This window comes from Marmota marmota, unplaced genomic scaffold (assembly GCF_001458135.2).
Source record: "Marmota marmota marmota unplaced genomic scaffold, marMar, whole genome shotgun sequence".
NCBI lineage: Eukaryota > Metazoa > Chordata > Mammalia > Rodentia > Sciuridae > Marmota > Marmota marmota.
In genome coordinates this window covers 31,797,308-31,823,066 of record NW_025999977.1, presented here as the reverse complement: position 1 = coordinate 31,823,066, position 25,759 = coordinate 31,797,308, and the positions used below count along the sequence as shown (strand labels likewise).

At 37.8% G+C, this 25,759-nt stretch overlaps 1 protein-coding gene and 1 long non-coding RNA gene across 5 annotated transcripts in view; one reads left to right on the top strand and one right to left on the bottom strand.

The window, feature by feature from the left end:
* The window catches only part of Eif2ak2 (eukaryotic translation initiation factor 2 alpha kinase 2), a 35,754-nt gene that overhangs the window by 8,927 nt on the left and 1,068 nt on the right, over window positions 1-25,759 (bottom strand). For 3 of the 4 annotated variants that reach the window (XM_048804552.1, XM_048804554.1, XM_048804551.1), the window contains exons 2-14: window positions 25,608-25,741; window positions 22,393-22,527; window positions 21,814-21,934; window positions 19,581-19,729; window positions 16,681-16,804; window positions 16,206-16,291; window positions 15,469-15,565; window positions 13,848-13,882; window positions 12,601-12,663; window positions 10,692-10,814; window positions 7,158-7,271; window positions 5,668-5,848; window positions 3,399-3,527 (exon numbers count right to left, since the gene is read on the bottom strand). In XM_048804552.1, the coding sequence (XP_048660509.1) occupies window positions 3,399-3,527; window positions 5,668-5,848; window positions 7,158-7,271; window positions 10,692-10,814; window positions 12,601-12,663; window positions 13,848-13,882; window positions 15,469-15,565; window positions 16,206-16,291; window positions 16,681-16,804; window positions 19,581-19,729; window positions 21,814-21,934; window positions 22,393-22,511 (1,341 nt within the window). In that variant the 5' untranslated portion in view covers window positions 22,512-22,527; window positions 25,608-25,741. Of the gene's footprint in view, window positions 1-3,398; window positions 3,528-5,667; window positions 5,849-7,157; window positions 7,272-10,691; window positions 10,815-12,600; window positions 12,664-13,847; window positions 13,883-15,468; window positions 15,566-16,205; window positions 16,292-16,680; window positions 16,805-19,580; window positions 19,730-21,813; window positions 21,935-22,392; window positions 22,528-25,607; window positions 25,753-25,759 lie in introns of all 4 variants that reach the window. The other variant, XM_015479767.2, reaches the window with a different exon arrangement.
* LOC107137356 overlaps window positions 24,544-25,759 on the top strand; it is a 5,954-nt gene continuing 4,738 nt past the window's right edge. Inside the window, exon 1 of the long non-coding RNA XR_007348126.1 lies at window positions 24,544-25,343. This is a non-coding gene — a long non-coding RNA (uncharacterized LOC107137356). The remainder of the gene's footprint in view (window positions 25,344-25,759) is intronic.

The window sequence follows — 25,759 nt, the reverse complement described above, 5'->3', positions numbered from 1 at the left end:
GATATACTGGATTTGATCCTCAGCACCACATAAAAATAAATAAATGTATCCATCTACAACTAAAAAAACTTTTTTTTTGAAGATACGATATTCAAATACCAATAGCTGTACAACCATATTAATAAGCAGCATTAATCACAATAGCTTCCAAAAGATGGAAGCAACCCAGGTGCACATTGAAGGGTAGGTACATGGATAAACAAAGTGCAGTGGCCATATAATGGAATATTCTTCAGCCTTAAAAAGAAAGGAAATTTTGGCACATGCTACAATCTGGGTAAGCCTTGAGGACATTAGACATAGTGAAATAAATCATAAAAGGACAAATACTACATGGCTCCATTTATATGTAATATGTAGACAAATCAAATTTGTAGACACAGAAAGCAGAAAGATGGTTGTCAAGGTTTGGAGGGAAGGGGAAAAGAAACTTAACTAAGGGGTACAGAATTTCTGCAAAATGTAGAGTTCTATAGATTTATGGTGGTGATGGTTACATAACAACATGAATGTACTTGAGGCCACCATTAAAAATGGTTCTCGGGGCTGGGGATATAGCTCAGTTGATAGAGTGCTTGCCTCGCATTGCACAAGGGCCTGGGTTCAATTCTTAGCACCACAAAAAAAAAAAAAAAAAAAAAAAGGTTCTTGAGATGGTGATTTTTCTGTTATGTGTATTTTACTACAATAAAAAAGAAAGAAATATATTTTTAAGATCAATGCCCTCACTAACAACCAAATTTATATAAGTAATCCCATTTTAATAGCAAAACAAATATGTTTCAGGGAAAGGCTTTAAGAAGTATGAATAACCTTCATTTACAAGTGTTTTCACTTCATTGAATAATATAAAACTGACCTTAAGGTAGAATGTACTAGTGCTCTCAACTGTGTACTGGCTTCCCAGGGAGAGGATTCCACATCCTACCCCCACTGTCCCAAACTGAGCCAAGCAATCTATTCTGGGCAACAAAGTGTGGCATGTATGTGCCACTGATGAACAGAACTTGTAAAAGCCACCACAAGGTTCCACTATTGCTTTCTGTTACAAAGGCAGTGAGACCCAGATTGATTCTACCTTCAGCCTAAAGGAAACAGGGGAGCAAAACTGCCAGCGTTGCTGGCCTAGCACATGACAGAGAAATAAACTCTAGGTGCTTTGTGTGTCATCAGAAATCCAGGGTCTATTTGTTACTGTAGATAGCCTGGCAAAAGCTAATTGATGGAGGACTTGAACAAGCGCCAAGACGTACCAATCTCCTCGAGACAAAAAGGTCAGTTCTCAACCAAATCTTTCAATGTAATGCAACAGCTATCAAAACCCCCAAAACCAGTCATAGAACACGACGCTCTGCTGCTGGAGCTCACTCGGAATTACAAATCTGAACCACTAAGGATGGTTTAAAACTGAAAAATTATGAGCAGGGAGGTCTTATTGTTCAAACACAAAAATCTATTTTATAATGCCTCAATAATTAAAACAGAATAATGTTAAAGAGAAAAAAAATGGAACAGAGTCCAAAAATAGATTCACAAGTATGTAGGAATTTTACATATGATGAAACAGCACTTTTTAAATTGTGATAAAGTCTAACATAACATAAAATTTACCTATTTTAACCATTTTTATGTGAACAATGAGTGGCATTAAGCACCTTTACAATGTTGCATAACCATCATCACCATTTATTTATGGAACTTTTCATCCTCCCAAACAGAAATGATAACTACTAAGTAATTACCTTCCTATTCCTCCCTCCTTCCATGACCATGAATTTTCCCTATAGTATTTTAAATCATAAACTATTTCTCCATCTACATGATGATGGAGAAATTGCATGTTCATGTGGGGAAAATCAAGTTAGATTCCTTCCACATACACAAAAATTAATTCAAGTTAAAGCAAATTATTAGCAAAAAGTCAAAATATTTTAAACTCTCGTGATGTAATAAATGGCCTATAAAATAAAAATGACAAATCCAGGAATGATAAAGAAAATACTGATAAATATGATAACTTAAAAACTCTGTACCACAAAAGGCATGATAAACGAAGTAACAAGGAGAAAAGACTTTAACATAGGTTACAGATACAAGATCAATACCCAAAATATGTAGATTCCTTACACATACATTAGAAAAAAGACAACCTAACTGTGAAAAATGGGGAAAAGTATGAATAGATAATTTACAGGGAAAAAACATAAGTAAATTTATAAAAAGATAGCATAGCTTACTAAAAAATCTAGAAAAAATGCAAACAAAAATAGCAAGGCATCTTCATTCATCACACTGGTCATAATGAAGACTGATAGTACACCAGTTTGATCAAGAGTATGAGAAAACAGCATTCTCATTTTTATTGGAAGATTATTGTTAGACCCCCACTTTTATTCTCTGTTTGTTTTCTTTTCTTTTCTTTTTTTTTTTTTGGTATCAGAGATTGAACCCAGAAGTCTTCACCACTGAGCTACATCCCAGTCCTTTTTATTTTTTATTTTGAGACAGGGTCTTACTAAGTTGTTGAGGCTGTCTGCAAACTTGCAATTTTCCTGCCTCAGACTGCAGAGTTGCTGGGAGGGTACACCACCACACCTGACTAGACTCTCTTATTTAACAACAACTGGGCAGAATTTATCATGTGTGAAATGCACTTATCATTCTATTCAGTCATTTGACTTTGAGGAATCTACCAGATTATCACAGAAATACAGGTGGCCCTCTATCAATGGCTTCCATAACTGACAATTCAACCAACTGCAGATTAATCTTGAAAAAACTCTGCATCTGTATTGAACATGTAAAGACTCTTTTTCCTATTGTTTAAGCATTATTCCTTGAGCAATGTACAATATAATAGTTTTGTATGTGGCATTTTCATTGGGTATCATCAGTAATGTAGAGATGATTTAAAATACATGGGAGGATGCATATGTAGTATTTGCTGTATGCAAATACTGTACCATTTCATAGAAGGGCTTAACATCCATGGATTTGGAATCTGTGGGGTAGGAGGAGGTGTCCCAGAACCTAAACCCACAGTTGAGGGGAGTATTTTTCTAATTCCTGATTGTCACATGTCCTGAGCTGCTTTACTCCATCACGCCCTTCTGCCCTGATGTTCTATCTCATCTCCAACACAGAGCAATGGAGTCGGCCATCTATACCTGAGATCTCTGAAACCATAAGCAATAAATAAACTTTTCCTCTTCTAAATTTTGTTCGTCAGGTCTTTTTATCATAGCAGGAAAAAAACTGACTGATACAAAGGGAATTTTCAACTCTTATTCTATATACTTCTCTAATGCTTTAATTTTATGAGAAGGGTCTAATATTTTTATAATTTTTAAAAATTAAAGAAGCAACATATATAAGAGCAGAGAGGAAAGGGAACTTACCTGTTCTGGGCTCATATATCGCCACGTTCCCTTTTTTCTTGTTCGCAGTTCATCATTCTTCAGGGTTGTTACAAGTCCAAAGTCTCCAATCTTTATTTGTTTTTCACCTACTAAAAATATATTACTTGGCTATGGGAAAAAAAATACAAATTTTAGTTTATATGTACCAATTTGACAAAGTAATACCACATGTCCAAATTATCTTAGCAAAGGCTACTTCTGTATTTACTTTTATGGCATTTACCCTTATCCAGGTAGTCAAAATCAGAGAATTTAATATCACAGTCTCTACAATGCCAGTTGAAAGAAAGACTTTTTAGCCAACAGCAGAAGTAGCTTGGGGTATAGGCACTTCCAAGTATCTCAACAGCTTTGTCAGTGAAAAGTAGACTCATTCTGAAGGGATCCAGGGATGGATCCTGGTCTACAGGGTAGACATGACCTGAAGGTTTGCTTTAATATATTCTAATACACTGATATACTGATTATGTGGCTCAAAGAGTGAGAGAGTTCCGAATCCCAGGATGGAGTTAGACATCTACCAGAGGAAATATCACAAATATGAGTTCAGGATCAGATGAGGATTGAAGCAAACACCCTTAAGACCCCATCCAATTTTGAGATTCTCTAAATGGATCCATTCCTACTAATGCTCCAGAATGTCCTGTGCAGAACTTCTCCAAGGAGCTTCCTTTATGTCAACTTTTCCAGGGCTCTATCAACTTCTTACAAACACATGCCCTTCATGTTGAAAGAATTCTAAGCTACCTGGGAGCTGACAACTAGCACAAATTATTTTTCCTAAGTAATCCTTTAAGCCAATTAAAAAAAAAAAAAAAAAAAAAAAGAAGTACAGAATGAAGAGTGACCAGCCCCATTACACAATTTTGTAGAAGGTATTGACCAATATCCCACAGACCATGAAAACAGGAAGGTTGTTGATGTGGAAATTAATATTTTGCTATTCGGGCAAAGGCTAGACTTTAAACACAATGTTGGGCTCTACACACACATACCTTGTGGAGTAACATTTATGACAGAGCCTAGTAAAAGAACTGAGAAGGAAAAGACTAGGGAAGGATACAAGGAGCTTCTGAAAAGCCAGCCTGACAGGCCCTGGGCAGAAATTAGCAATCAGATTAGAATTCAATTAACAGATAAACAATTGCTTAACGGCTTACTTAACTGTATGACTGATCCCAAACCAATACAGTCAATTTCTTCTTTTGAACATGGTCCATCTAATGTTCTAACTTCTGAAATCACTCTTAGATAGCGTTAACGTTAACTATTAGAACCAGGTGGGCTCACACGTCAAAGTATCAGACATCCAGCCCCAGGGAAGACCCAAGCAGTATTCTATGAGGGGCCACTGAATCCTAGCTAGGTCAAGCCAACAACTCTACACATGGGCACTTATTTTCCTCAGAAACTGCTTTGCTCCTTTCCTTTTCCTGGCTGCGTTAGACAGGCAGAGTAAGCAGACAACCAAGATCCACATGGATGAGGGACTTCTGGCACAGTGATCAGGGAAGGCTGAGTAAAGGAGTTGGGACTAAAGGAAATAGGCAGAAGAGTGTCTGTGAGACAAGAACATGAGCAAAGGCTCAGAGGTAGGATTTAGCCTAGATCATTTGTGAGGAAGGGGAAAAGAGTATGGAGGAGAGACTAAAAGGCTGCCTCTTTGTCTTTCATTTTGATGAGAAAGAAACACGGGAACATTGCTTGTTCAGACCATAAAAACCAAAGGAAAACAAAAATATTATGAATGATACATGCTCCAAGTTTTGGATTACTGCAGTTTACCAATCCTGGGCCAAACTTCAAGGCCTAACCAAAAAAAATACTAGACTCTAGACCCAGCAACCCTTACCCACTCTCCTCGGGGTAAGGACTAAGGGAATAGGGAACCATGACATTTGAACAAGCCTGAGTGGTAGCAGCCACAATTATTTGTACAGAAATGTTCAGTTTAGGAAAGTTAGTCTTTCAACTGGGGTCTGACTATCAGCCAAATAGGACTGGATGTGAATGAGCAGTCTTATTTGGCTGATAGTCAGACTGTCCCCAGTTCACCAGCCCCGGAGATCTTCTGAGTATCTGCACAGAATGGTAACTGAGGCATGCTCTAGACCCCTTCTAACCTCAAAGGATCAGAGACAGTATTTTGCCATGGCTATTGATCAATCATAATTCTAAAACCAGAGAAGATAAAATTTTCAATTACTAAGTTACAGTCATCAACTTATGAAGTACATTTCCCACTTACTTTGAGGTCTCTATGAATTAAATCTTTTGAGTGTATATAATGCACTCCTTCTGCTATCTGTTCAAATAATTCCAAAGCCAAAGCTTTGTCTGGTACGTTTTGTCTTCTATTTTCAATCCATTCATCCAATGTCCCTTTATCACACAATTCCATTTGGATAAAAAGGCACTTGGTCTTTATTCTGGATATAAAATTCACAGAATGTTAAAAGCAATAAAAATAAATTTTTAAAAATATTTTTAATTATAGCTTCTTATGTACACCCAAACATACCTCAAAACAGAAATCTAAATATAATAAATTTAAATCAAAATATCATAAGCCATTTTCTATTTAAATCACAGGTTTCCAAGTATCTAGATTTTTGTTTTGCTCATTTACAAAATACAAGCCAGCTCATTATTTAAAGCTAAAGACCCTTGATCATTTTTGCTAATAGACAGGAACAAGACCATTAATGGTAGAAAGCCAGATTCCATTATTATATAATTTTGAAACATGTTAATTCACATCAATCAACTGAGCATCTACTTTGTGAAAGGCACAAAACAGGCACCTAGAAATGAGAAAATGAATAGGCACTATCCTTATCATTATAGGAACTGTAGCCTAATAGGAGAGAGGTTGAGGAAAAACAAACCTAACACAACTATATAGGGCAAAAACTCTAGGATAAGTGGCAATAAATTGCTTACTATGAGATAAAAGTTAGAGGACTGATTTATTTTATTTATTTTATTTTTATTCTTTGGTACTGGCCACTGAACCCAGAGGTGCTTAACCACTGAGCCACAACTCCAGCCCTTTTTATTTTTTATTTTGAAACAGGGTCTCACTAAGTTTCTTAGGACCTTGCTGAGTCCTAAGGTGGGGGCAGAGCTATATATTAAACAGTGGAGTTAAGAAAGCTAAATCTGAAATTTTGAAAACAGCTGAGGACATAAAAGAAGGTATTAATTAATTAACTGTAGTAGGGGGGATTGAAATCACAGGCTCTTTACCACTGAGTTACATCCCCAGCCTTTTTTATTTTTTATTTTGAAGCAGGGTCTTGCTCAGTTGCTAAGGCTGGCTTTAAATTTGCAGTCTTCCTGCCTCAGTCTCCTGAGTTACTGGGGTTACAGGAATGCCACACCACACCCAGCTAAAAGAAGGTTTTTATTTTTAAAAAATGTTTTACTATTATTAGAGCTTTATAGTTATACATACTAGTTGGGCTCATGGAAATTGATTTTAGTTCATGATCCTTCCTCTTCCTTCCCCCTTTTCCTTCTCTTCCTCCCTCCCCTCTCCCGTTCTTCTTCTTCTACTCTACCAGACTTAACAGAAGGCTTTTAAAAGCAACTTGGAGCAAGGCTAGGAGGAGCACAACAGCATCTGTCAGAACTGGTTGTGATTATTGTGATGATTGATGGTCTCTTTCCATCCATGAAAGGAAATGACGGTTTCCTTCCACCTTGTTACAGCTATGAGAACTTCTTTTTACCTACATTGCGCTGCTTTCAGGATCCTCATAAAAATCGACTCCTTCCCAACAACTGCAGTAATGAACAATGTTGGGATGTTTAAATGTGGCCAGTGCTTGTACTTCACGCTCTACCTTCCTGTTAAAAGGAACAGGAACACAAATGTGTCAGTATATATCCCTGATAAATACAAAACATTCAAATAGCAGAAAACTGTCCACACAGTTAATAAACAGTCATTGTGGTTCCTACATCAAGATTTAGAATGGGATCCAGGAGGAAAAATTGAATATATAGGGGGAAAAAAAACCCAGTATTTCTCACTCTCAACGTAAAAGAAAAAGCAGTGAGTGAAGTGCTTCAATTTAAAAGTCATTTGTAGTTAGTTTTTTAAATGCTAGTGACACAACATGATAATTAAATCATATACCATGTTTTGTTTGGACAATGTGTTAAAATCTTGGGATTTCACAAGCAAACCCCATTTGGACAATAAAGGTAGGTAACCCAGGCAACATGCAAAACCTCATTCAGAATTTTCTTTTTCTTTTTTTTTAATTTTTTTTTAGTTATAGTTGGACACAATATCTTTATTTTATTTATTTTTATGCGGTGCTGAGGATTGAACCCAGCGCCTCGCACATGCTAGGCGAGCCCTCTTCTGCTGAGCCACAACCCCAGTCCCTTATTCAGAATTTCCAAAGTGTGACAAAAACATACCAAAGTGTTAATTTATGCAGAGAAGCAGAAACTTCACTACATACTACAGAAGCTTTATATGGGTTTTAGCAAAAGCTCTGACATATCCATGATAAATAGAGTGAAAAGAATTGAGTTTCCAAAGATGTGGGATACACAAGCATTTTACAATTTTATTTTTAAGAAGTTCTATGTGACATAAAATTTGTAAAACTAAAGAAAAAATTACTGATGCTTCGACAATCTCCCCCAAATCAGTTATTATTTAAGATTATTTCTGATAGTGTCTGTTCACATACATGTTTGTATATTTGTAATTATACTATATAATTTTATCTTTTTTTCATGTGATATGCTATCTTTACAGTTTTCCTTGTAACAAAATTTGTATAAGGCTGGGGTTATGGCTCAGCAGTAGAGCGCTTGCCTAGCACGTGTGAGGCCCTGGGTTCGATCCTCAGCACCACATAAAAATAAATAAATAAAGGTATTGTGTTCAACTACAATTAAAAAATAAACAAATACTTTTTAAAAAGCTTGTATAAGCATCATTTATAAAGTTGCTTTTTTTTCCCCTCAGTACTAAGGATTGAACTCAGGGGTGCTTTGCCACTAACTTATATCCTCAGCCCTTTTTACTTTTTATTTTGAAACAGGATCTCACAGAGTTGCCCAGACCGGTCTAAAACTTGTGATCCTCCTGACTCAGCTTCCTAGTAATTGGAATTACAGGTATGTACAATGGCACCTGGCTTCAAATATAAAGTTTTTGATATAAAATTTTAGAAACACAAAAAAATAGAGCAAAAAGTATAACAAACACCTGCCAAGTCATCACTCAAATGAAACAGTTATCAACTCTTGGCTGATCTCATTTCGTTTGTTCTCTTACCCATTTCCTCCTCCTCCCCTGGAGTATTATGAAGCTATTTCCAGCATCATATCATTTCATGAGTAAATATTGCAGTCTATGTCCCTCATTTTCAATGGCTGCGAAACAGCCATTGCTTAAGGGAGAAAACAAAACCGATTTAACCATTTCTTTTTTTAAAATATTTTTTATAGTTGTAGATGGACCAGAATGCCTTTATTTTATTTGTTTATTTTTATGTGGTGCTGAGGATCCAACCCAGTGCCTCACATATGCTAGGCAAGCGCTAACCATTTCTTTATTGCTGCATATTTTTGTTTGTTCTAATTTTCCACTGTTAATGGACTGTGACTGATATCTCCTTGCATATAGCCACAATTTGGATAATACTATCAGAAGAAGTTGCAAAAAAGGAAATTGTTGGGTCAAAGCACATAAACATTTTCATGGCTCTAGATTAATATTTCCAAGTATGTTTTGAACATGTTGAAAATTCATAAAGCACTGGAAATACCTAAGTTTTTCAATCCTTATCAACATTATCACAATTTTTAAAAATAGCTATCTAACAGAAGGAAAATACTATTTCATTCCTATGTAGTAATACAGGAAGGGAAAAACCTTGTTTTGATGCTGAATAGGTCTGAGAGAGAAGTAGGTTTGTTTGGGGTGAAAAGCATCTAGGATTCCATGTCTGTTTCTCCTATGCTCATGTCATTTTCCTTAGCCCAGAACTTTTTTCCACCTCCTTTCCCTGTCCTAGAGAGATCAGTGTGGCCAAATTACTCAAAGTCACAAGAGCCAGAGAACAACTACCAAGACTGGTGAACCGGAGAACATGGGATTTAAGACCTCTTTTGGATTGTGAGCATAGCTCAGTTGATGGATGCTTGCCTACCATGTGCAAAGCCCTGAGTTCAATCCCCAGCACCACAAAAAATAAAATAACAACAACAACAAAATCTCTTTCCCATGTGTTTTCCTTCCTGAACTATTTAGTGAGGGAGGGGGCAGATTATACATATAAACAAACACAGGAAGCAATGGTTCATTCCAGAAGATGAGTTCTAAATCTCTACCTCGTTACACAGTAGATAGTGTCCAATGATTATCCCAATTCCTTCCCTTCCCATACACATACCTGGAATTAAGAGGTAGTCTATTTATGCTCTCTGGAAGCTGAGCTGGTGGTTAGTGACTTATTTAACCAATATATTGTGGTGGAAATGATACTCTGGAACTTTTAAGACTACTTCAAAAGAAGGCTTACCACCTCCTCCTGATCACTTGGACAACTCCTTCTGCAACAATTATTCTTGAAACCCAGCCTCTCAGTTGTGAGAAACCCAGGTCACTCAAGGAAGCTATGTGAAGGTGCTATGACTGACAGTCCCAGCTGAATATCCAGCCCACAGTTAGCCTCACCTGCTGTCCATCGCAGACGTCCAGCCTGATCAAGCTTTTAAATAACTCCCAACTGAGAATATTGGAGAATCCGACAGACATTGCCCCACTGAGAACTATCAACACACAGTACCATGACAGGAAACAGTAATTTTTTTTTTTTTACTGTTTTGCATTTTGGAGCAGTATACTATGCAATAATAGATAACCAGAATAAGTATCAACAAGCTTTAACCTCAGATAAATTAGTTCACATCTTTGGACTTTAGATTCCTCATCTATAAAGTAAGGAAATGAGACTAGAAAACCTCAAAGATCACCTTAAACCAAATGATTCTATAGCATCAGTTTTCAAGACTGCCTGAAAAGAGTGATCAGTGGATAACCCCCCTTTTAACTAAAATAACCACAGTAAAATGAGATGATTTCAGATTAAGCCAAGCTCTAGGTAGAATAAAATGTTTAAGGAGGACCAGAAAGAAGTAAATGATATGCTAACAAAAAAAGAGAAACATGAAAAAAAAAAAAAACAGTGCAGGTTCAACAAGCACCTCATTTAAAAAAATAAAACATTTACTACTTACTTGTTATTATACTTGACACGTTTAACAACATAAATATTTCCATCTATTCTGTGTTTTGCTTTGAAAACTTGGCCATATCCACCTTTGCCAATTCGTTCTATATCTTTAAAATCCTTGGCAAACCTTAGAGATAAATACGATTGTTATTCTGAGATTTGGTATTTGCTCCCTTCCCCCACCTCCCTTCACAGTGAAAAGGGCTGAATTGTCAACATGATTCTCCCCTTCTGGTTATTAAAAGTCTAGTTTGCAGACTCTTCATTCACAAAGGGTGGTCCCTTCTGCTCCTCCTCCTTCCATAGAGAATCCAACCCCTCGCCCCTAGGGGTCACGGTCAACTTCTAGCTGTACATAAGCCAAAGAATCCTTCCACAAGTATAAAACTTTAAGGAAGCATTCTGTTGTTGCTCCACAGCTTCTACACTGTTAGAGAAATGAGCAGATACTCTGAACCTGCCTTGATTTATAATAACCTATTTTTCTCTTCTCCCTCAAACCCCACGTACCATCACTGAGCCCTGCCAATTCTTTCTAATCATATTGCTGGAATCTACCCTACCCACTTTTCCACCTCCAGTGTCTTCATCCCAGGCCACGCGTCCATCCAGTTTACCTACTGGACATGCACTTCCTCTTCTGCCCCAGTCCAGTCCATGATCACACAGCAACCAGAATGCTGAAAACTCAATGTGATCATGTTTCCCTCCTGCTAAACCTCCTCTAGTCTATCTTTGCATTTGGCAAAAAACAGAAAGCCCTTAAAGGGCCCAGGGGGTGTCATAGGATCTTCCTCTCACTTCCTTCTCGGGTGTTACCCGATGGCACTCGGCCCTCCTCGTTATGCTCCCAGCACACAGCCTGTCTGCTTTTCAAATGCACATCACCTTTTCCACCTTCACCTTCTCACTCACTCTTCCTTCTACACCATCTCTTTGTGCTAACACATCCTCAGGTCTCCCCACAAATGTGACCTCAGGGAAATCTTGTCTCACCCTTAATACTAAATTCAAGGGTCCTGTTTCCACTTCTCACCATGCTATTTCTTTTGGAGCTTCGACCACATTTAGTAATTACTGATGTTTTTATGTAAATACATATTTAATGTTGGTCATCCCCTCCAAACTGCATGAGAGGAGAAAATGGTTATATTTGGTCCTATAATAAACCCAATGCCCAGTATAGTGCCAGATATATATCAGGGGCTTAATAAATATGTATAGGTTCTTCGTTGCTGTTTTAAACTTGTATTCAATGCCCTACTTTTGCAAACAGACCTCTTTCATTTCAGATGCTTTTTTTTTTAACCAGAGACAGTTAACTGAGCCACATTCCCAGCCTGTTTTTTATATTTTATTTAGAGACAGGGTCTCGTTGAGTTGCTTAGGGCCTTGCTAAGTTGCTGAGCCTGGCTTTGAACTTGTGATTCTCCTGCCTCAGTCTCCCAAGCTGCTAGGATTGCAGACATGGGCCACCATGCCTGGCATTAGATGCTTAATTTAAACCCAAACATATCATCTACAATAGAGGAACAACTTTTTTCAAGTGAAATCTGATATGAAACTAGAGAACAGATAACAGAGCCAAATGGATCTATTCTGATTCCTACAGGCATACTTGTTGTTTAATCACACACAGGCTTACAGGATTTTTGCTTTCGATATCAATAACATCCATGGATATCAGAAAAACTCATGAGCATCACAGAGATCTATATTTACCACATTTCATTTAGATTTATCTAAACCTTACTTCTCCAGGAGACAATGATCCTTTGTGGGTCTGACTGGGCTACAACTATAAAACTGTTTGGGTGGGAGTATAACTTAATCTTATGACCGGCCCTTAAGAAACTTTTGTTGAATGAACAAATATATCTTTAAACAAATTCTATTGAAAAGTTCCCTCTTACCTGTGGTCCACAGTATACTGGTTTTCCTCTACGTTATAAGAGTCAAATTTAGCTGCCAAACTTCTAAAAATTAAGACAAGAATATAAAATTCAAATATAACTTGTTTATAGCAGGTTTTATGTCTTTCACTAGGGTTTGCATAATTTGCATCAACTATTAGAAAAGCAGGGTAGCAAGTGTTAAACTTTTGCTTTATAAAACGATAGACTATGATTCTCTGCCCTCCAATAATTGTTCATCCCTTTCCTGACTCTCTTTTTTCACTTTTATTGTTGGCATGCCACTTGCCTCTCCTTTTCTTTCTCCAGACTCAAAACTTCAGGAAGTATATCTCCTGGCACCTTCTCTGGCCATCTTTCCTCACTGGTGATAAGCCTTCTGTGATTGGAAATTCAGTCACCCGAAACTAGGCATATCCCAATTGCTTTCTTCCCCCTGGGCCCTCCAGTCTTCAGCTTCCTTAGCATTAGCAGTGGCATGATTCTTGTCTGCAGCCTGTCCAAAATGGAGCAATGTTCATATGCTTTCTCCTTTCCTTCTTCTGCACCCTCCCACCTGGCTACTACATGCTATCTCCTCAAGTCAGGCCGACCCTTCCTTTACAAATTCTCCTGCCTCAATAACCATGGCCACAGGCCCAATGCAGTCTCATTTCTCTCCCTCCATTCACATGAGGAATCATCTTTTTTTCAACATGTCTATCTACTGTTGAGAATATTGGTGGGTCATTATGGCTCCATCTGTCCTCTCTCGTTTCTGACTATATTTACCTCTTTGCTATTCTCTTCAGTTAAAGAAAACAATTCACTATAACTTACATAATATTTGGTCTTTTTTACAACTCAAGCTATTACATTATCTTTACCCTACCTGTCTGTAAACTAATGCACTTCCCTTGAAAACACCTCTCTAAGCCCAATTCTTCACAGCCTCATCCAAAATAATGCCATTAACTAATTAATCTAGCAATCACCATAGGGCTTTACGTCTACAGTACAGCATGTGTATATGTATTTATGCTATATATTATATATGTATATATATATACACACACATATATATATTCAAAGATTTCCCTACATATTAAAAATTATTTATAGATTTCAAGCTTTTACATCTTCTGAAACTCCACTCAAATAAACATGTATAATACTCTATGAATACTGAAGACAATAAATAAGACTGACAAACTAAATCTGAAATAAAACCTTAGTCCAAAATATGTTTGATGTGTAATAATACTCACATTTTTTTCTTCTTTTTATTACTACTGAGACCATTCTACAAAAAAAAAAAAGAAAGAAAGAGGGAAATACTTTAAGATGTTTCAGTTAGGATAACTTAAGATGATTAAGTCTTAAATCACCTTGGTTGGCTTCCCCCTACGTTTTCCCCCCATGCTAGGGATTGAACCCAGATGTGCTCTACCACTGAGCTACATCCCCGGGTCCTTTATTTTTTAATTTTTAAGACAGAGTCTCACTAAGTTAACAAAGTTGACCTTGTACTTAGTGATTCTCCTTCTTCAGCCTAAGTAGCTAGGATTACAGGTGTGCACCACCACACCTGGCTTTCATCTTGTTTCTTTAAGTGTCTCCTTGACCACATTTCTAAGTCTATAAGATAAACAGCTTCACACATGTTCACACTCTTGTTAAGCCTTGGACCAAACTTAGTATTGCAAGACTTGAATTTTGTCACTCATTCAGGGATATAAATAGCATCCAATCATTCTTTAGATTTGCATTTTCCTGAAACCTAGTAAAATATAGCATCTTTTCACATTTGTTGCCCATTTGGGTGTCTCACCTCAAAAATATCTACTCAGACACTCTGTACATATTTCTCCTGAGTTGTTTGGTTTTTGTTATTGATTTGTATTTCCTCATAAAAATGATGCTTTTGTAAAAAATTATCTGATTTTTTTTAAGTTTAGTTCTGAGTTTTTTAAACAGAAGTAGAACTATATCAATGAGCCTTCATATATTGTCCAATTAATGGGAGGAAAAAAAACATAAGATCACAGGAATGTTTAAAAACACAAGTTGAGTAGGAAGAATGGGAGTGAAATGTGAAAGAATTTTCCATGTGAGGAGTGAAGGTTAATAAAAAAAATAAAATATTTTGAAAAACAATATAAAATAATATATTTTTAAAAAATTTTAGTTGTAGATGCACACAATACCTTTATTTATCTTTATGTGGTGCTAAGAATTGAACCCAGTGCCTCACCCATGCTAGGTGAGTGCTCTACCACTGAGCCACAACTCAGCCCCAGTAATAAAATAATATTAAAATAATAATAAAAAAAGAATCAAAAGGCTGCTAAATAGTATTATTTAGCATGAGAACTTGAGACAAAAACATAAAAATTTTGTGGCTTAGTGAAGGTCATTTTTTAAAATATTTATTTTTTAGTTGTAGTTGAACACAATACCTTTATTTTTATTTATTTTTATGTGGTGCTGAGGATCGAACCCAGGGCCTCACATGTGCTAGGCAAGCGCTCTACCGCTGAGCCACAACCCCAGGCGTGAAAGTCATTTTTTTTTTCTCTTTCCATATTTTTTTATTGGTGCATTATGCTTGTACATAATGATGGGATTTTTTGTTACACAATCGTATATGCACACAATATAACTACATAATTTTGTCAGATTCACTCCCCAGCATTTTCTCCCACCATTCCCTCCACCCGCACCCCATCTCTTTCTTCTACTGATCTCCCTTTGATTTTCATGAGATCCGCCTCCCCACCTTTCTTTTCCTTTCCCTTTCTATCTCCATGTATGAAAGAAAACATATGAATCCTTCACTTTCAAATGAGGAAACATACAAGAAAAAAATATTAGAGACTAATACTATACCATAGAAGAAGATCCAGAACTGTCTAAATTCTCACTGCTCTGAACGTTTGTCCAGTCATCTGATGAGGAGTCCTTTTCAGAGAGTGGCTCAGACAAACTAAAAGAAAAGAGTAACTATTAGTCTGTGAATTCTTTTTTTTTTTTTTTTGGTACCAGAATTGAACTCAGGGGCACTCAACCACTGAGCCACATCCCCAGCCCTATTTTGTATTTTATTTAGAGACAGGGTCACCCTGGGTTGCTTAGCGCCTTGCCATTGCTGAGGCTGGCTTTGAAATCATAATCCCCATGGGCTGGGATTACAGGTGTGGGCCACCCCTGGGGGCTGAATTCTTCTTTTTAAACCAGTCACCTCTTTCCATAAATTTTCCTTAAATATTAAAAAATTTTCATAAGGGCTGGGGTTATGTCTCAGTGGTAGAGCACTCACCTAACATGCATGAGGAACTGGGTTCAATCCCCAGCACCACATAAAAATAAACAAATAAAATAAAGGTATTGTGTTCATCAACAACTAAAATAAATATTTTTAAAATATTTTTCATAAAAAATTGCTCTTTCAAGCAGCAATTTCTTTTTCTTTTTCTTTCTTTTTTTTTTTTTTTTTTTCAGTGCTGGGGATGGAACCCAAGTCCTTGAACGTGCTGTGGAAAGCACTTTATCAACTGAGCTACAGCCCCAGCTCTTACACAGCAATTTGAATATGCAAATATCACCGTTTATTTGCCCAAACTTACGATGAGCTCATTGTGCTTCCTGTGCTTCCGCAGTTATTGACATTACCAGGACTGACAAAAGCGGCAGAGGGTACTAGGTCAGTTTTCTGAAAGAAGAAGCAGCGTTTAATTTAAATACAACTAAGTTCCTTCTCCCCACTAACTCAGCCTCAGCCTACAACTATTACCCCAGTAACTCAGCCTCAGGGTACAAATATTACTTGCATTCCCCCCGGGTTCACCAAATCCACAGACATAAACTATTATAAGAGAAATATAATTTTGATGCATGTTTGATCTGGATTTAAAAAACAACCCTGAATTGCTCCCAGAACTTTTATCCCTTAGGGCCGCGCGTGGCCCCTGTGGTGGGACACAGAACCGAGGATTCAATTACTATGCAACTGGCTATGTTGGCATTCTGTAAATACAATCCAACCTCAACCTCAGAAGAAATTTTAAAACATAAAAAATTAAATCTAATGGCAGTACATACCATTGGGGTTTCTTCTGATAGTTTCTGAAGTGCACATTTAGCAGCCAATTGTTTTGCTTCCTGCTTAGTGGAACCTATACCGATACCATATACTTTCTTCCCAATTTTGCATTGATACTTAAATCTAGGAGAAATGATAGAGTATTCATCCAAATATCCAAAAAACAGTAAATTGAACTTACGATTTGAAAAAAAATTCACATAGTAAGATAATACTAATTTATTTGCTAGATTTATATTTCCTATCTTATATAATTAAACCTTCAGTAAGATGGCTGGTCACTTTGTCTGAATAACCAGTACTGGCTGACATCTCCGCTCACATTTTCCAAGCAACTTCTAATTCTTTGTTGCTTCATTGAAAGATCTTACACAAAGGTACCAAGTGATGATTTCTAAAAGTTCCTCAAAGGTCCAAAGATTTAGGAAAGAAAAAGCAGTAAACAAAAGGGGATTTCTACAAGGAGAAGCTCTGAGGTCCCCGTGCTACAGCCTGTGGGAGGATGAATAGAACATAGATCTTGTGCTAACATCAGCATTTTGTGCTACCTGCTGATATGCACAAAAATGAAAATCCCCCATGGTGTAGATCTTTTTAATACCAAAATCCACACTCCCCTCATATGAGATGCAAAGACATTTGTGGTGCCAGGCATGGTGGCGCATGCCTGTAATCACAGCATCTTGGGCTCAGGAGGTTGCAGGAGGAACACAGTTTTGAAGCCCACTTAGTGAGGTTGTAAGCAACCTAGTGAGATCCTGTCTTGAAATAAAAAATAAATAAAAAGGGCTGGTGATGTGGTTAAGTGCCTTTGGATTCAATCCCTGACCAAAAAAAAAAAAAAAAATTGTGAACAATGATACATATTTTTTAATTTTCTTGTTCTTTTTAGATATATATGACAGTAGATTGTATTTTTGTTATAGTTTTTAGTCATCCATGGACATTTTTATTTATTTATTTATTTATTTATTTATTTATTTATATGTAGTGCTGCAGATCAAACCAAGTGCCTCATACATGCTAGGCAAGCACTCTACCACTGAGCTACAACCCCAGCCCAGTAGAGTGTATTTTGACATATTTCACATACATTGAGTATAACTTATTCTAATTAGGATCCCATTCCTGTGGTTGTACATGATGTAGAGTTTCACCAGTCATGTATTCATATATGAACACAAGAAAGTTATGTCTGACTCATTCTACTGTCTTTCCTATTTTCATCCCCAATTCATTCCCTTCATTCCCCTTTGTATAATCCAATGAACTTCTATTCCACCCCTCACTCCACTATTGTGTGTTAGCAACCATGTATCAGAGAGAACATTTGGCCTTTGGTTTTTTGGGACTGGCTTATTTCACTTAGCATGATAGTTTTCAGTTCCATCCATTTACCAGCAAATGCCATAATTTCATTCTTCTTTATGGCTGAGTAACATTCCATTGTGTATGTAGACAATATTTTCTTTATCCATTCATCTGTTGAACAGCACCCAGGTTGCTTCAATAGCTTAGCTAGAGTGAATTGAGCTGCTGTAAACATTGATGTGGCTGTATCACTGTAGTATGCTGATTTTAAGTCCTTTGGGTATATATATACCAAGGAGTGGGATAACTGGGTCAAATGGTGGTTCCATTCCAAGTTTTAAGAACTATTTTTAAAGGCAAAGCAATGAACACAGCACTACATATCATGGAGTTACTTTATATATTACTATAAAATTACTCCAGTATTTGCATTTTTTTAACTTTTTATTTCAACTGAAGGATGTAGAAGGAAACACACCCAACCAGGATGAGTCATCCCACTACACCCTGAATTAAAGAGCTGGGCTGAGTGATGGGATCATTTCTATAGTTCCCATCTCATCCAGTACCCCCCAGATAGACTTCTCTCTTTTGGTACCTGGTGTAGGAGTGCTTAATTGGAAGAAAGTGAAAAGGCAAGCTACACAAAAATAGTCACAATTATTGAGATTGACCCACCTAATTCACTTTTGCCTATTTCATTCCAATAATACTACTGAGTTTTTCTCTTCCTGTTTCTGGTCTGAAATTCTTCAGAGTAAAAAGCAAACAGTGGAGTCACTTCATAGGACAGTATCCTGAGTGACAGTTTGGACTATTTGCCACTTGGGTTCTCTTCTTTTTCGTTTAACTAGTTGGTTGCAGTTGCGATACAATCACCCTATATACATTTACTTTCTACTCTTTCAGTTCCAATCCATCCTTTATCCCCACTTACACAGGTCCTAGCTCACTGGTGATGTTCTTAGTAACTCTCAGTCTCTAATCCATTTGTTCATTCAGCATATCCCTCAAATCTGTTCCCTTCAAGTCTAAGGCTAAAACCATTCCTTCTGATACATGGTATTTGACCATTTAATCAAATTTTAGGGACAAACACCTAGACAAATAGCTCCCTAATCTGACAATGTTGAAAAGTCATTCTAGACATGTGACAGAGCAATTTTCACATAGCTACTGTCACCATGATTTCAGGGATGGGAAGAACCCCACATCGCTCAAGCAGGAGCACCCTGTGCTCTTGAGTTGTATAACAGACTAACCTTCAGATACATCTCAGAAATACAGAAGTCCCCTCTTAGCCATGGAATATATGTTCCAAAAACTCCAGTAGATGCCTAAAACCACAAACAATACTACACCCTGTGTGTGTGTGTGTGTGTGTTTGTGTTACCAACCTGGGTAACAAGGTGAGAAAGGGTCTCAAAAAAAAAAAGATATCCAGTTGCTTATTGAACCTTCCATGCAGAAGTACAAACATTTCTGAAAAGTATATAAGAACAAATATTTCTGAAAATTATACAAGAAAATAAGCCCACTATATGCTGAGACACAATGAAATAAAAGGAAAAACCAAACTACAGCTTACTTTTTGGGATCCTGCTCCCTCAATTCACATTCTTCATAATTTACATTTAGTTTTTCCTTCTGGGAAATCCTATTGACAAGTCCTATATAATTCCCAGTGGATGATCCTTCTGAAGTATCTGTTGTCACCAAGGATAAAGGACTAACTGCCTGAAAAAAAAAAACTTGTCTCATATAAATTATAACAAAGATTTTACCCTTCAATTACTAAGTGCACAATCTGAAAGACATCTTAGATGGTATTAATGATATCCCCTTGTTAAAGATAGAGGTAACTCTATAGCTCTACCCCCTAAAAAAGGCTTTTTAAATTAAGGAATGAATAGACAAAAATTATGTATATGCATGGTATACAACATGATGTTTTGAAATGTATACTTATCTTGTTTTTGTGGTTGGAGCACTTAAAATCTACTCTCTCAGTAGGTAGGTAATATATGAATTCACCCATTTTCCTTTTATAACGCCATTAAGAAAAAACAAAATCTTGTCAATTTTCTTGTTTAATCAGGCAATGTACTCTAACACTCTCTAGCTCACTTATCTTTTCTAAATCTCAAAAAACAGGGTAACATATTAAAGTAAAGATATATCCTGGATCACACCTTAATGGAAATGATTAAGATGATAGCATCATTCCCACTATTGTTATCTGAACCTTATTCTTTTTTTTTTTAATCAATCTGACAAGGTCAGGTTAAAGTTTTTCTACTTTAATAATCTTATCAAAGGTAGGGTAGTCTATTTTATTTTCTAAACTTCTTGACTCAGTTTTCAGCTTATTAATAATTTCAGCTTATTAATAATAATTTCAGCTTATTAATAATAATTTTTGCTTAGTTAATTTTGATTAAAAGGATGACATCTTCAAGTAAGAATTTTTTCAAGAAAGCTAAATTTTCCCAATATTTTAAGTATATGAAAATGATCCTCTGTTGTCTCACATGTGAATGAATTCATGTCTCATTTTACAACCATTGCTCCACTGTCTCCTGGTGGACATCACCAAAATTCTTTTCATTTTCACACTTTGTTATTTTTCTTCTTCTGTGTATTTTTAACTTCTGCCTCATTGCTTGTAGAATTCTTCCTTCCTCCCTAGAATTCAGTACATTTGTCAGGATCACTGTTGTTCTTAGTGGCTTGGTATTTTCCTATGTTTTAGTCAGTTTTTTCGCTGCTGTAACTAAAAGACAGGGCCAGAACAATTGTAGAGAAGGAAAAGTTTATTTAGGGGCTCAGAGTTTCAGAGGTCTCAGTCCACAGACAGCAGGTTCCATTCCTCAGGGCTCAAGGAGAGGCTGAACATCATGGTTGAAGAGTGTGGCAGAGGGAAGCCACAGGGTGATCAGGAAGCAGAGAGAGATGTCTCCATTTGCCAGATATAAATATGTACCCAAAGCCACACCCTCAATTCCCACCTCCTCCAGCCACACCCCACCATTTCAGTTACCACTCAGTTAATTCCTATCAGGGGATTAATTCACTGATTGGGTTAAGACTCTCCCACCCCAAATTTATCTTCTGAACCTTCTTGCATTGTCTCACACGTGAACTTTTGGGGGACACCTTATATCCAAACCATAACATCCTGTATCCAGTGAGTTATTTTAATCGGTAGTCACGTCTTTCTTTCCTGAGAAATGAAAGATTTCATGCTGAAATCTCTTCAGATGGTTTTGTTTGTTTGTTGGGTGTTGGGGATTGAACCCAGAGCCTTGCATATGCTCAGCATGCTCTCTACCCCTGAGCTACCCTTCTGGCCCCAACAGTTTTTTTTTTTTCTGTTCTATTTACTCTGTTTGCATTTTCAGGGACATCAATTATATTTATGCTGGTTCTCCATTATCTGCCCTCCATGTACATCATTCTCCTTACAAGCACTTCATCTCTTCTTTCCTTTCTATATCCCCCAATTAGTTGGAGGGGACTCTTCCCACAACCTGTCAGTTCATTTCTGCCTGACCACGTCTCAGCTTTACACATTTGCCCAACTTCTGAGTGCTGGATTGCTGCTAGCACTCTAACTGGGCATTATCCAGCTTAGCCCACTCTTTCCCAGATGTATTTCCCAGGGTTTTACAAAGATGAAGACAGGGAAAGACTGAACTAAAATATAAAGAAAATTGTGAATGGTTTTACCATGTATGTAGGTATTTTTTTTTCACAGAGAGAAATACTATATATGTGTTAAGTTCCCTTTTACTAGGAGAAAGAAAAGAGCAATTTCCTACCTTGTTTTCTTTATTAAGTATATCAACAGCTATTTGGGCTGCAGCATTTTTTGCTTCCTGCTTTGATCTGCCTCCAGCTTCTGGAAATTTTCTCTCATCTATTATAACTTGAAACGTAAACCTAATTACAAAGAGAATATTCACATACAACTCATGCATGTGTAAGAACAAGTGGTCCAATCACCAGGCTTCCTGTGACTATCTTTAAGGGTTTGAACTTATCTTCTATTTAGAATGTAAGCAGCCACCCCAAACAGTAGAACAGCACATCTTCTTGAAGCTCATAAAAGCTATACCCCCTTTCTTTTTTTTTTCCCAGAGTCATCTGAGGTCACCAGTTTAGGTCAAGAGGATTCTCATAGAACTCTTTGACAACTTTGCTACAGAACTGAATTATTGACCTCAAAATTACACCAGAGTTGCCAGTGTCCTAATTTACATTTACAAGGATATATCCTTTTCTGGATGTATGCTGTAGGTATCAAACCTAGTATCGAACTCATGCTAAGCACAAGCTCTACCACTAAACTACACCCCCACACAAGCCCTTAGGACTTCTCTTGTTTGATAGCAACTTGCCTTAAATCATGGGGAGGTCCTGTTGTAGCCAGTTCTTGGTACTTAAGAACTACTTGATACTTCTGACGGTACTTATTAAGTTCTTCTATGAAGAATCCTCGTGAGATACTGTTTGCCATTTCTTCTCCCAGTAACCTGCAATGGAAGAGATGTTTCAGTAAGTGACACTCACAGAACATATATTTTTTAAATATTTATTTTTTAGTTGTAGGTGGACGCAATATCTTCATTTCATTTTTATGTGGTGCTGAGAGTAGAACTCAGTGCTTCACGCATGCTAGGTGAGCACTCTACCACTAAGCCACAACTCCAGCCCTCACAGAACATATTTAATCTGATTTTCCCAGTACAATTTAGAACAAACTCTCCTCTGTATGACTCACAGGGGTCCCGCAGAAATTCAGAAAACTTTATTTTGAAATCTTTCTTTCTCTCCTATGGACTATACAATCAAGCTAATCTGTCCAAAAACTCTACTTTCAAAACTCAGAGGGGGGCTGGGGATATAGCTCAGTTGGTAGAGTGTTTGCCTTGCATGCACAAGGCCCTGGGTTCAATCCCTAGCACTGCCAAAAAAACAAACAAACAAACAAACAAAAAAACCCAGTTGGCTAAGAAAGAAGAGAGCCCTCCTTCTTCACTCTACTCTGTGCTCCTACTGAGTGTCAAATGCAAATCTGTATAGCTGCTCATGAAGCTTAAAAAGGAACAGGTAAAATTCGAATTTTTGATGTTGAGAGCAAGATTTAGTGTATATAGAATAAGTAAGCTTACATAATCATGAAAGATTTTTGTTGTACAGAAATAGATTCCCCTATGAAATTGCAAAAACTCCTCCTTTGAAATCTGCAGAAATCAATTTTAGGACAATTTACCCAATGGGTAAATTAAGATCCAGGTTTATAGGTCTCAGTAGACCAAAATGATAGCATGATTTAAATTATAAACAAAGTTTAAAAGACATATAATTTATACATAGGAAGCCAAAACTATAAAACTCTTGGAAAAACACATAGATGTGAATCTTCATTATCCTAGATTTGACAAGAGAATCCTAAGTATGACAGCAGAAGTATGAGCAATCAAAGAAAACACAGAAAAATTGGGCTTCATCAAAATGAATAACTTCTGTGTAACAAGGACACCATGAGGCAAATGAAAAGATAATCTTCAGAATAGAATATTTTAAATTTATATATATGGTAACCAGAATTGTTAGGTCGGTGGCCGCGATTTGGTGGCGACTTAGTGACAACTTAGAACAAAGCAGCCCGAACCGGAAAAGAACATCAATCAGCTAGATCTCCTGACTAATGCCTGTCAATCAACAGGAACCCCCCTGGCCAATCCTGGAGTTCAGCCAACTCCCCTGACCAACTTCAAGGGGGCAAGGGACCCTAGAAACACCTTTTCCTGTCCCAAGCCCTTCCCTTCCTGCTGTAAGCCCCATAAAAGTCCATCCCGGTCCAGCGTCCACCAGACCCTTCCCCTGTTCCCTCTGTGGGTCTGATCGAGTTCCGCCCGGGAGAGATATCTCAATAAAGCCTCCCCCGCCTGATCTGACAAGAATATATAAAGAATTCTTGTAATTCAACACTCTTTTGTGATTCTCCTTCTTCCATGGCTAACACTTCTTAATGTTCATAGGCATTAATGCTGACACAGTCTGAAGACCCTATTCCTGCCAGGTGCAGCGGCACATGCTGGTAATCCCAGTAGCCTGGGAAACTGAGACAGGAGGATGACAAGTTCAAGGCCAGCCTCAGCAATTTAGCAAGGTCCTAATCAACTTAGTGGGACCCTATCTCAAAATAAAAAATAGAAAAGGCTAGGGATATGGCTCAGTAGCAGATCCCCTCTGGGTTAAATCCCCAGTACCAAAAACAAAAACAAAAAAAAGCAAGCAAACAAACAAAAAAAATCTGTTCTCTTCATTTTTTTTGCATGTCCATAATTTCAACAATCATTTGTATGTTATTAACTTTAAACTTTATGTATCTCTCATAAACATCTCTGTTTCAGGTCTCTATCCAACAACTCCATTTGAATACCTTAAATGAACTTTAAACTCAAAATATCCAACAAACTGCCTTTATGATCTTCCCTGTCACCAAAAGTATTTCTCCTTCTCAAAGATGTCTACAGCCCCTGTCCTGATTCAAGCTCTCATTACCTAACTTCCTAAGTGACAGCAGATAGTATATCCTCTAGTTTCCATCTTGCAAGGCATTCTTTTTTTAAATATTTGGTGGGGGGGTACTAGAGATTGAACTCAGGGGCACTCAACCACATCCCCAGCGCTATTTTGTATTTTATTTAGAGGCAGGTTCTAACTGAGTTGCTTAGCCCCTTGCCATTGCTGAGCCTGGCTTTGAACTCTGTATCTTTCTACCTCAGCCTCCGGAGCATCTGGGATTCCAGATGTGCGCCACCGCCCCCGGTTTAGCAAGGCATTCTTTCTTGAGTACTAAAGAAAGCATGAGCGATATAAAGTTTCATGATTCTGGAATTCAACAGAGAATTTATGAATCACCATTCATGTAACATTGAATAAGCACATATTCTATACTATGTGCTGGGGTCAGAGCCGTGAATACAATCTGCTCTTGTGAACTTCCTAGTGGAAAAATGACAGACCAACCCTTTTTTTTTTAAGTCTCAGGTTGGTAAGCACTATATTGAAAACTGGAGGGGGCAGCCCGGGTGGAGTGACGTCTCTCTTATACACAAGCTGTTTCTAGAGGGTCGCCTGGTGAAGCTGGTACTGGAAGAAGGTAAGATAAAGCAAGGAACTGGCCCATGCAAGTATCTTGTGGGAAGAGCTTTTCAGGAAAAAGAAACTGAAACAGCAAGGAAGTCAGTGTAGCTAGAAAGGGGCACCTGAGGGGCCCTGCCTTGGGGCCTTGATAAACAATTACCGGGTTCTGAGGAGACGGGCTGGGCCAGAGCAGGTGAGTGTGGCCTTGTGACTTAGGGAACACTCGCTTGCTGCGGTGTGAGGGGAGTGGGGTAGAGCGGGCTGTTGCAGGGCAATTTGGGAAATCATTGCAACTCTCCAGGCAGGAGCTATTTAGCCAGCGATTATTTCGCCAACCTGTAGGTAATCCAGGACTCCAAACTGCCCAGCTGTCCGTGGGGTCATTGGGCCAGTCGGTTTTCCACCCGATCCGCTCCACTCCACCCTCGACATCCGCTGCCTGGGAGAGGTCTCTTACCTTCTCTGATATTCTTAGCGAGAAGGAAACGGCCTCTGGGTCCCGCTGCGTCCCACGATCCTTTCTCCAGATCCGGGTAGGGTCCCCGCACGTAGGCTGCAGGACTCCAGCCGCTCCGGGTCCCGGGCTCGTACCCGCGCCCCGACTGGACC